General features: G+C 37.9%; 2 protein-coding genes across 2 annotated transcripts; both read right to left on the bottom strand.

Moving 5' to 3' along the window:
* Positions 1–17: 17 nt before the first annotated feature.
* On the bottom strand, positions 18–3,677 carry LOC106315456 (importin subunit beta-1). The gene is made up of 4 exons (XM_013753188.1): positions 3,611–3,677; positions 3,509–3,578; positions 473–2,894; positions 18–369 (listed from the first exon to the last, which is right to left on the bottom strand). The coding sequence occupies exons 3-4, from the start codon at positions 2,878–2,880 to the stop codon at positions 171–173; spliced, it is 2,607 nt and encodes an 868-aa protein (XP_013608642.1). The 5' UTR covers positions 2,881–2,894; positions 3,509–3,578; positions 3,611–3,677; the 3' UTR covers positions 18–170.
* Positions 3,678–4,716: 1,039 nt separating this feature from the next.
* Positions 4,717–8,254, bottom strand: LOC106315457 (probable plastid-lipid-associated protein 14, chloroplastic). Its single transcript, XM_013753189.1, has 14 exons — positions 8,014–8,254; positions 7,616–7,923; positions 7,483–7,526; positions 7,315–7,393; positions 7,115–7,234; positions 6,846–7,028; positions 6,669–6,755; positions 6,476–6,582; positions 6,299–6,386; positions 6,149–6,229; positions 5,959–6,035; positions 5,733–5,868; positions 5,571–5,633; positions 4,717–5,483 (listed from the first exon to the last, which is right to left on the bottom strand). Exons 2-14 carry the CDS (start codon positions 7,907–7,909, stop codon positions 4,845–4,847), a joined length of 1,998 nt encoding a protein of 665 aa, XP_013608643.1. The 5' UTR covers positions 7,910–7,923; positions 8,014–8,254; the 3' UTR covers positions 4,717–4,844.
* Between the last annotated feature and the right edge of the window lie 2,954 nt (positions 8,255–11,208).

Here is an 11,208-nt window from a genome sequence, read left to right as displayed (position 1 = left end):
TCCGACTCAATGCTGACCCCAGTAATGCTGATGATGCAAATGAAACTGATGATGATGTGACTCTCGGATATTGCAGCTCTACCCTTCCCCAGACTCAAACCCACCCAGAGATGCATGCAGACTTTACTGTAAAAGAAAAACAAAACGAAAGGCACAGAGAAAAGAGCCCTTCAAACAGAAATGGCACGGGTGATGGCATGCTTTGCCCATTCAGCTGCTTCTTTGATTGTGTGGTCATCAGATGACAAACACTCGTTTAAGAACTCTTTGCTCGACACTGACTGTTGTATCAAACCCCCCACATGACTCCCTAGTGTATCCGCTAAATCCCCTAACACCCCAATCGCTGTCTTCATCACCACCTCGTCCCTGTCACACAAGCCATTTTATCCACAAAATTAAACAACTTTTTATATTTTCGCAAAACTAATCTATAATTTCGATTGGGTTTGAAAGAACAAAGAAAACTTACATGTCTTTCTCCATGTATATACTGTCCAGAAACTGGAGGATATGGGGTGCGTAAGGAATTAGGAGCTGCGTTTTCGGAGAGTTCTTGAACCCTTGGAATATGCCTGAATAAGCTTCGAGTATTCCATTTCTCAATGAGTTCGTGTACTCTGTCATCTCGTCATCAGCTCCAGACGCGTGAGCTGATAGTTCTGCTGCGCTCTGAAGCATCGGCATTGAATAGTTGATGTACTTCTCAAAGTTTTCCCCAATAGCCAGTGCTATGTCACCAAAACAGGAGAAAATCGGCGGCTTTACTGATCGGTGCAACTGGTTGCTCGACAAATCCTTCAGAAGCTGCGTCATAATCCCATCGCAGTAAGGTAAAATCTTGTCCTCCAATGCTCTGCAGATGTCCCCAATAACGCCCACAGTAACAGCACATACTTGGTATTCTTCAAAGTTTTGAAGACCCATTTCCAAATACTTGTAAAACTCAGGCATGTACTTGGCAAAATCAGGACCTGCTGCATAAGCAAGAGCGCCAATGGCGAGCATGGCTTCTTCATGTGCAGTTGCACTTTTACAGCCAAAAACCCTCAGGAAAAGTCCCATCATTTGATCTGCATGCTGCATGAAAACATACTTGGTCGGTTCAGATCCTAATTTTTGTATGATGACTTGCAAGCATCCACATAAAAGTCCCTGAAGCTCGTTTTGTTTCTCCCTCTCGTCTGAAGAAAGCTTCTCCCCTTCCAAAGTATTGTGGAGCTCGAGCATTATCACAGGTACTAATTGCAGAACCATGGCTGATGTTTCATCAGTCGAACACCTGACAACTTCGTTCAATGCCTCGTACGCTGCAGTTCGCAAGCGTGATTCAGTTGCATCCTCTCTGTGTGCAACAGCTAGAAGGGACTGGATAATTTCCTGGAAGAAGGGTGTTAATGGAGAGTTGGGACCAATATCCTCATAGCCTTGAGCCAGAAAATATAGAGCCCCACAAGCCTTTTCTGCAACATTAGGTGCATCTTTCATTGTCTGGATCAATACTGTGATAATTTGCTGACAGTTTGCCTGAGTAATTATGGGTGTCTCGATTGTTGAACCATGCAGGAACTCAAATATCCGACCAAGAGTCCATGCGGTCGTGTCTTTCACATGGTTGCTTGGGTCCTTTGTTAAAGCATTGAGCATAAATGTTAACGCTGCGTTAACAATTGTCATCAGCTTATCTGGTGAAGGGCCCTCCAAAATGGAACCAAAAGCATATGTTGCAGCTTCCCGCTCTCTCCAATCAGGCTTTGATATTTTCTCTTCAATGAACGGCATAACATGAGGTACAATGTCATCTCCAACTGCCCTAGCAACCAAACCGAGGCAAGTCCCACCAGCCATTGCAATATTCCAAGCCCCTTCATCCAAATCCTGATCTTCTTCTTGCTTGAGCAGAGTTTCCAGCAGTAGGGGCACAAGCGCAGGGAGGGCCTGCTTAGTGAAATAGAAACATGGAACATCGGAATCCCCAGTGAACTCACCACCATACTCTTCTAAGATGTCAATCTCCTCATCACATATAGAGCTCCAGAATTCAATCGCTTGTAGAGCGACAGACTCGTCATCTTCTCTAACAGCCTTAGCTGTGATGTTGAATATATCTTGCATATAATGCGCCAACTTCTCATAGTATGTGGAAGCGATGGATACCAAACACTCAAAAGCAGCCTGTCTAATTTTCACCTCAGGGGAAAGAGTTGCTTCACACACGACTCTCATGATATAATCACGCTCCATGTCGTTGCTGAAATTTGCTTGGGCGAAACCCAGAGCCATGTATAAAGCACGGGTTGCTGCAAGTCTAACATCGTTATTTCCTTCAGCAGCATTCATACCCTGAACAACCGCTGTGAGTATCTTGTTTACATGCTCCTGTTCTACAACATCAGGAGACACTTCTTCACAGAGGTATCCAAGAGTCTCCAAAGTGGCTTGCTTGACATGAGCTGGTAACTGGTGAATGTTGGAGAGAAGAGATCCGACAAGCTCAGGCCACTGGTTCTGGGGCAACTCAATACCTGCAACCTTAGCAATGACCTGAGAGGCAGTTGAACGAACATCAGGCACAGGGGAGGAAAGTGTCTTCAACAAGAAGGCTCTGATCTGTGTCTTTGTTGCCATGTCAAGAGACAGCCATCTCTGGACAAGCTCATACTTCCTGTGCTGTTCCTTAGCATCGAGAGCATTTTTAAGGACTAAACCGGCAAGTTTCCTGCTATCTACTGGCTTCTCATCATTGGCAAGCTCTCCAGCAAGTGAGAGCAAAAAACCAGCAAGGTTTTGACTCTGGAACAGTTTGAGATTTTCTTCAGCGTGCTTACGAACAGTTCCATCAATCGACTGAGCGTTTAAGAGCAACTGGGTGACCTCCATTGCCACAAGTTTGTCTGCAATCATTCAACAGATGTGATTTACCAAAAGAAAAATCAGAAACATAATAAATACACAAACGCAAAACAAAACAAAAGTAAATTAAAAGTCAGAAACTATCTGTAAACCAAAGACTAAGACGCCAAAACACAAAATAAAAGAGAAAAGGTAGCAACTTTGATAAAATCAGTAAAACTAAGACGCCAAAGAAGAGATTTAGGTGAAAGCCAACAACAGTGGCATAAGTCAGCATACGATCCTAGCTCTTCCAACAAATTTTCTTAAACGTCCAGAGCAAAATAGCCTAAAATTGCAAGGGATGCACACTATGGATCATGAAAAGATGCACAGTTAAAAGACTATACAAGTTGATTCAAAATAGTGAGGACCACAGATCCGAAGACGCAATCGAATTCAAAATTGAATATTCAGCAGACTAAGAAAGGAGAACGACCAAATCAAACTAGTTTACTAGAACAGATTCGATACATATAAAATTGAAACGAGTTCAAATCCTAAAGATCTGGGTAAATCGAAACAGTAAGGTTGGGTGAATCGATGAACGCGATAGGGAATCGGAGGATGGATCTAACTGAAGCAGGTTCGATACATGGAAGCGAAGAAGCTTTACCTAGAATCTCGACGGCGGCGGCGGCGATCGGAGACTGAAACCCTAGAAGAAAGGTATGGAGAGAGAGAGAGAGAGAGAGAGAGAGAGAGAGAGAGAGAGAGAACAGTTTCCAGCGAAAAAGGGAAGAGAGAGACAGAGAGATCGTAACTCGTAAGAGAAGCAAGTTATCGGATAGCTTTCATATAGGGCGCTTATGCTGTACTTCGCGTGTTGCCTGGTCCTTATCTGACCCTCAGATCAACGGTCCAGAATATTTTAGATTTATCTTCTTTTTTTTTTTCTCTTTGGAAGCAGGTGAACCAAAAAAATACATTATAAGGACATTTATATTAATTTAATAAGTGGTAATTATTTTACAGAAAAACATGAAGGGGGCCACAAGCCAGATAGATAATTATATTAAACTTTTTCAAGTTTGCTGTCATTAGGCCTGAGACTTTTATCCGAGATCCGGATTCGATCCGAGATTCGATCCGGATCCGATCCGAAAATCCGGATATCCGGAGGGACCGAATCCGGATCCGGATAGTAAAATGTTGGATCCGTCAAAGTCGGATCCGGATCCGGATATCTTAATTTTTAAGTCCGGATATCCGGATCCGTAAGTTTTATTAATAAATATTTCAAAAATAGTAATATCTATATATAAAAATTAATTTTATTTAATATATTTTCATTTTTATAATAATATATATAAATTTTATGTAAATTTTGTAATATTGTACATAGAAATAATTAAAAACGTTATATATATATATTTTAAATTATTGTTAATATTTTATATATATATATATTAATATTATTTTTTATTTATTTTAAGGATCCAAATCCGGATCCGGATATCTGCCGGATATTACAATTTTTAGGAGGATATCCGACATCCGGATATCCGAGAACCCCGGATCCGGATAAGGATAGTAAAATTATGGATCCGCTGGATAAGGATCCGGATCCGGATACCTTAAAATTGCTCGGATATCCGATCCGTCCCAGGCCTAGCTGTCATACAAGAAAAAAACTTTATTGGGCTTATTTATGTTCATCTCTCTACCTGGTTCAGCATATTAACCAATCAAACCAGTCACCACTCAATGCATATAGCGCTAGAAGAAGCCAAAGACTCTTGCTCAGACAGAAGCATCGCAAGACTTTAAGTCTAATTAAGAGGTGAGCTTCTGAGTTTGCTTCTGCGTTTGCTCAGTCTTACGAATTTATAATGCCAAGTCTCATCATGTACAACATACACAGAGATTACAAAGGTTTTTTTATCCCAAAAAGAATGCTCAGTGTTTATATACACACATAAGAACCGAGACAAGTGAGCTACTACATAGACTTATGGTCCAAAGCTAGACCTTGTAAACAACAATGCCGAACCATTCACACACCTAAGCACAAGCAACCTACTGTCTATATACGTACCACACACAAGCTTAGACAAATCAAACATCTCCTGCGGAATCTGCTTTCTAACTTCCCCAATCACGTTCCCAGGCGACTCTATACGATCAGCCATGTTCATCGTCACTTCGATCTCTCCAGAGACGAGTTTCGCTACAGGAAGACTCGACGGAAACTCCTTGAAGGGCACCACTTTTTTCCATTTCTTGGTTCCTAGCTTCTCGACTAGGCCTTCTTCAGCGTTTGGTTCTCCCATAGAGAACTTACCGATGTTCTTTTTCTCTTCTTTGAGGTAAAGTCTTTTTCCGGCTACTAGTCTGAACTGAGAGAGCGTTTGTAGTTTGCCTCTGGCTCCGGTTTTGTCGTGTGGCCATTCTTTGCTGGTTATGGCCGTGAAGCCTATGTCAGAGGTGAATGATAGCGAAGTGTTGTTGGAATCTTCTGAAGCTCGGCTTATTGTTAAATGAACATTGCCTATTAGAGCACGTGTAGAAGGCTGACGCAGAGTTAGACCAATGTGCTTTCCGGTTGAGTATAACAGACGCCATCTTCCCGGTAACAGCTCCAACCAACACTGTGTTTAAAACCAAGGTTCACAAATTAAAGTACTATAAATAAGAAAAGTTAAGGAAGCATGAGAGTTTTTTTTTAAAACTCGTACATTTGGTTTTGGACATGGGTTTAGCATCTCCATTAGTTCAATGAAGTGGGCAAGTCTTTGGCGCTGCATAAGATTTGTGTTATTCCAATTTGGTCTTTAAGAGTTGTGAGTAAAGGTTCAAACTTCTTAGAACTTGTAGAAAAACCATCTCATATACATTACCTGAGGCATGCTGTAAATGTATTCTTCTGAAATTCTTACAGCGGTTGATCCAAGACCCCATCTGATGATATCCATTGATGGGGCAACACGCCATCTTGGTCCACATAGAAAGGGATGCTTAAGAGCATCCAAGCAACTGCACCAAACCCCCAACAGACTTTGTTAATGAACCACATTTATTATGGCCTCCATAGATTGTTAATTGTTAATATTAGAAGAATGTTACCTTATTCGTTTAGAAGGTCTGGTAGCAATCAATGAAGATAAAAGGTGCCAACCTGCTCCCCAGTTTCTATCAAGTATCTGAGAACAAACAAGAGGGTGATGATAAACAACTCCTTAATCTCACGGTAGAGTGAGAAAAAAACTAGCAATTATGCTAAGAGGTGCAAGATAACACTTGGCTGAGTACTTACTTGAACTCCAGTATTTCCAGATTCAGAGTTTGTATTGAGCGTCGTCACAAAGAACTCCCGCAGAGAAGAAGGATCATTCCCCTAGATATACATTTACAAGAATGTTTAAACATTTTTTTTATAAACATTAAACTCATCTATGGATGATACCTTTGCCAGGAAAGACTTTAGTTTGGCAAAGATTAATGGATCCATCAGTTCTTGGAGTACCATTTTAGCCATCATGAATCCAACACATCTTTGACCATGAAAGGTAAAAAGAAAAATACAATTAGTCTGAGTGATGTAAACGAAAGGAATGATGATAATTTAAAAAAAAAAAGACACCTCATGTCAAATGCTATCATCATCTGTCGTCTGTCCATGGTACTGTAAGCGTTGCTACTGCTCGGACCGTCCCCATAAAAGTCAGCAGCATTTCCCAGAATCCCTACCTATAGTTGCTAAATATTAATTTACAGAACTAATCAATAAAATTAGCTTCATCATAATCGAAATTGATTGAAAGCATAATACTAACTTTGATATGTCTATCCACAGGGCTAATGTGCACATTTTCCAATCTCAGTTCTGTGTGAGCAAGACCATGGCTGTGCAAGTAATTGACCTTTCAAGACCAAAAACACACATGTTAACCAGATCATGATGACCAAAAGAAAGAACTATTCTGCTGGTTGTAAAGGAGATAAATACATACTCCGATTAAAAGATCTCTCATTAAAATACGGATTAGTCTTAGCTGCCTTGAAACTGCAGGTCCTCCAGTTGTATCATCCCCTACTCTTCTAAAGGATTCTTCATCTAGCGCAAGTGTAGCTTCTAACGTTGGAAGCCAATCAGATTGCTGAAGCCAGTGCCTAATCGAGAAACTCCCATGGCACTGCAAGAAGAGAGAGATACAGATTAATTAAACGGGGGAAACCTAAGAAGTCATTTAGAGCAGATGTATATATGGAAGAAACCTACCCCGTGAACGAGGGTGAATGAGTAGGGATCATCGCTCCTCAAGCTATTAGAGATATAACCGTGAACTTGCATTGAGTAAGAATGGTACAGAAGCCTACGACGAACTAGCTTCTTCAATACCTGGAAAGTAATACAACAAAAAGACTGAGCAGAGATACAAGAAGCTAGCAAGTGATTGTGATTGAAAAGGAAACACGAACTTCAATGGCTCTTCTTCCCCTTCTTTGAGCATGAGTTGTATTCAGTTTCCGAAGAACAACTCCTTGGTTAAACAAAGGGCTGTGAAATATGAAGCACCACACACAGATGAAGCCCCCTAAAAATCATTTTATCTTGAAACCTGGTAATACATTGAAGTAGAAACTGACCTATCTGGAATCTGAACTACAGCTTCAAACACAAGTTCATCGGCCTGTAAGAAGGTAAACTCAATTAGCAACATAAGTATAAGTATAATATAAAAAAGAAACACGACCGATCAAATTGGTGATGTATATTTACCCGACCACCATGACCGATACTAACACGATCAAGAATCTTGAAATCATTCCACTTGAACTGCATCACATGTGCTGATTCATCCTCCACAGAGACAGAGGAGCTACCATTACCAACATCATCCTCCATCTCCACATTAGACGATGAAGATGAACAACGGAGTTTTACAGGTTTAGCACGATACGAAGAGCTTGTGGGATGACATAAACTACGGTTACGTTTCAGACCAATGCTTGAGTTTCTAGCAGACTGCAAAAGTTGCAGATTTGGAGTCGATGAAACACCACAAAGCGCCATCCGACACTAACCCGCTACATGAAATCAATGAAATGTTCAGAAAGTTTCCAAATTTAGCAAATAATTCCAATCATTACACAATTAATCGTACTGGAAAATCTTACCGGTAAGAGGAACCCACCAAACACACAGAGAAAACAGAGAGAGAGAGAGAGAGAGAGAGGAAGAGATCGGTCTGAAGACGACACGCAACTTCTTCACCTTCGAAAAAAGGATTAAATTTCACAAATTTAAAGAAATGTAGAAAAAAAGGAAAGTGGTATAAAAGGAGAGAGAAGCTCGTGAGAGTTGCGTGATGAAGTACGCCTGAGGCATCGCGCCTCGAGGTCGACTCGCGTCTACGTCTGCCCCCTTTGATTTTTCTCTACAAAAATATCTTGCTCCCATTGGGCCTGAATCGACGTTATGGGCCTTTAGAGGACAACCCTTTACTGGGCCTCATTTGTGTTTCATGATGACGGGGCGATGGCTGATTGGATGGATGACGGGGTATGAAAATAGCCCACCCAACCACAAACTTTACCGAACCTTGCAATTTTTTTTTTTTTTAACAACAATTGATTTTATTAACACTTTAAATGGTAAATGGCCAATACAAGAAATTCACCAACCAAACCGGTGAAATCATATAAAAAACAACGATATTAGGATGAATCTGTTATAAATATTATGGTGATGCCATTATGGCAATTCTTAAATATACTTGTTCTCCAAGTGGCTTTGTCCACAAGCTATTAGATTCATTACTCATGGAATAAGACACACCAATTCCTCTCTTCTTTTGTCTTCTCTTCTTTACTCAAAACACGTTATCAGCACGAAACTCTAGCAATCTTGAACTAGTAGGTATAGATTTTTATTCTACTATACTTTTAGTCTATATTCAATCCCTTTTCAAATCATGATTATTATCAATTTTGTAAGAATGAATTCATACAGAATATGAGCTTAGGTGCTTTAGTCCACAATATTGATCTACCCTTGTTTTAGGGAAAGAAAATCATTGGATTGAAAAGAGATCTTGTCGATGTTTATAAGCTAATGCTCAATTTTATTACACTTTATACCCGTATGTGCTCTCTTTGTAAGTTAATCATATGTGATGCTTATATTGTGTTATTGAAAGTCATCACGTTGGTATCACTTTTATTACTTATTGTTAATATTGCATTCATTCGTAAAACTAAACATGTCAAAGTTAGTATTACTTAGCATCCTTGCTACTGCATCTTGTTAACCATATTTAAAGTTCTCATACGGCTGCTAATTTTTAAAGAATATTAGTTTAATAACTTACGAGCTATACGACTGCATGTTCATAAAAAGAAAAAAAAAATTACTAGGGCTTGCGACTGTTTTAGTCATACGGCTGCACATATATAACCGTTGTTGATATATGATAATTAGTAATAACATCTTATCTTTTCTTCGAAAAGGCATCATATAGACATGAGATTATTAATTTTTCTCATGTTTACGGCTGAATATTGTTATTAGAATTGTGCATTTTTATTTACGGCAGCATATTGTCTAATGGTTATTAAAATTAATTAACCTATGAAACTGTGTATTGGATTCATAAAATAAGAATTATTTTAGAATTGATAAGAAATTGCATTTTAGACTTTAAGGCCAAGTAAATACAATATATTATTTACATATATGAGTGCATACAATATTGCAAAAGTCTTATGGTTGAGTGCTTGCAATATATTATGCGTATATATGAATAGATATAATATTAGTAAAATTTCTTTTTAGTATATGAAGTCACTTTACTCGAGATATATGGTTTTACTAATATCAATGTTTACTAATGTAATAGCCATACTTGCATAAGCATACTTATTGTTTGTCTTATTATTATGTTGGTTCAATGTTCATTGGCTACTGATTTGAACCATTTAAGTTTTCGTAAACAATTGGTCATTGTTCTCCGTGATTAGTATTCACTTTATTGGTATTATAATAAGTATTCTGATTTTGCATAATTACTAATGAAATAGCCATATTTTGTATGAGCAAATTTTAAGTCTTTCAGAATTATTTATCAAAGAGAAGATTGTAACTACCTGAAGTATGAGTGTTTGGATCACCGATTTTCCAACACTCTTCAAGATAAATATTTTAGTTTTATGCTTTATTTACAAGGTTTATTAAAGTTGGATTAAATAAAGTCATTTGTGTAAAAGTTATTACAAATGATATACATTGTATTCATTAAATTGATTGTGTGGTTAAGAACCTTGTTAAATAGCATATTAGTAAAAAAAAAAAAAATATCCATATCTCTATCGAAATTGAAATAATTTTATACCATTTATATACGTGGGTTTTAAGCTTAAGGCTTGATCTTAAAAGATCCATGAGTTTTGGAGAAAATCCAAAGAAGATATAATCACCTGAAGTGATTACCTAAAGCTCATTATGTATTTTGCATCTTAATAATCACAAGACATGAAGTCCGTAAATAAATCCAACTATGTTGGATGTTAAGTTTAAAAGTAAATTTTCTTGAAGAAATTTTTAAAGATGCATATGTATTGAAAAATACAATATCTTATACAAGTAATGTTGTCCAGCAGACACATGATTGAGAAAATAGATTAAAGAAATTTATACTTATATCTTATCTCCCTGAGACTCAGAAAAAGAGTGAGCTATTAATGTAAGATGATAATCATGTCTAGTTGATTATGACCCATTCTCCTGAAGAGAATAGGACATTTATACCACAAATAGTATTGTTCAAGAAAACGAACCTAAAAGTGGTTGTAGACGTGAATATGAATATAAATAAGGTCAAGATCCAAAGAGTTTCTTTTTAGAACTCATACTCTCACTTGAAGTTGAGAAATAAAGATGATAATAAAGAAAGACCCAAGAGTTTCTATTTAAAACTCATTCTCTCACTTGAAGTTGAGAAAATAAAAATATCATTCAATCATCCAAAGAGGAAAGAGGATTATTGTGAGTACAATACATGATAGTAAAACCTTATAGAATGTTCAAGAAGAGGATATATATGATGATCCAGAAGAGTACATAATATTACTGCACATAAGAATGCAATTTAAAATCCTTATTGCATCATATTCTTATAATTCTCAAAAGTTAAAAGGATTTGAGAAAGAATACATGACCCATGTAGGGTATGTTATTGATTCAAAAATGAGATTCATTTGAGATTGATAAACCTATAGTAAAATCATCTCGAGGGGAAGAATTAAAGAATCTTACATTTTATGATAAGTGAAACATCCAGAAGATTATGTTTGCACTAAAACTAAGACTGATGA

The sequence above is a fragment of the Brassica oleracea genome, chromosome C9, assembly GCF_000695525.1.
Source record: "Brassica oleracea var. oleracea cultivar TO1000 chromosome C9, BOL, whole genome shotgun sequence".
NCBI lineage: Eukaryota > Viridiplantae > Streptophyta > Magnoliopsida > Brassicales > Brassicaceae > Brassica > Brassica oleracea.
Note: the sequence above shows the minus strand (reverse complement) of the source record. Positions and strands in the feature narration are given on the sequence as shown.

What these genes read in the sequence shown, in the direction of transcription:
- LOC106315456 (XM_013753188.1), bottom strand. Translation starts at nt 2,880, where the DNA reads ATGGAGGTCACCCAGTTGCTCTTAAACGCTCAGTCGATTGATGGAACT. An exon ending in ATATACATGGAGAAAGACAT is followed by an intron (nt 370 to 472) that starts GTAAGTTTTCTT and finishes CTTGTGTGACAG; the next exon opens with GGACGAGGTGGTGATGAAGA.
- LOC106315457 (XM_013753189.1), bottom strand. Translation starts at nt 7,909, where the DNA reads ATGGCGCTTTGTGGTGTTTCATCGACTCCAAATCTGCAACTTTTGCAG. An exon ending in ACATTTACAGCATGCCTCAG is followed by an intron (nt 5,634 to 5,732) that starts GTAATGTATATG and finishes AATCTTATGCAG; the next exon opens with CGCCAAAGACTTGCCCACTT. An exon ending in ACCCATGTCCAAAACCAAAT is followed by an intron (nt 5,484 to 5,570) that starts GTACGAGTTTTA and finishes TTTTAAACACAG; the next exon opens with TGTTGGTTGGAGCTGTTACC.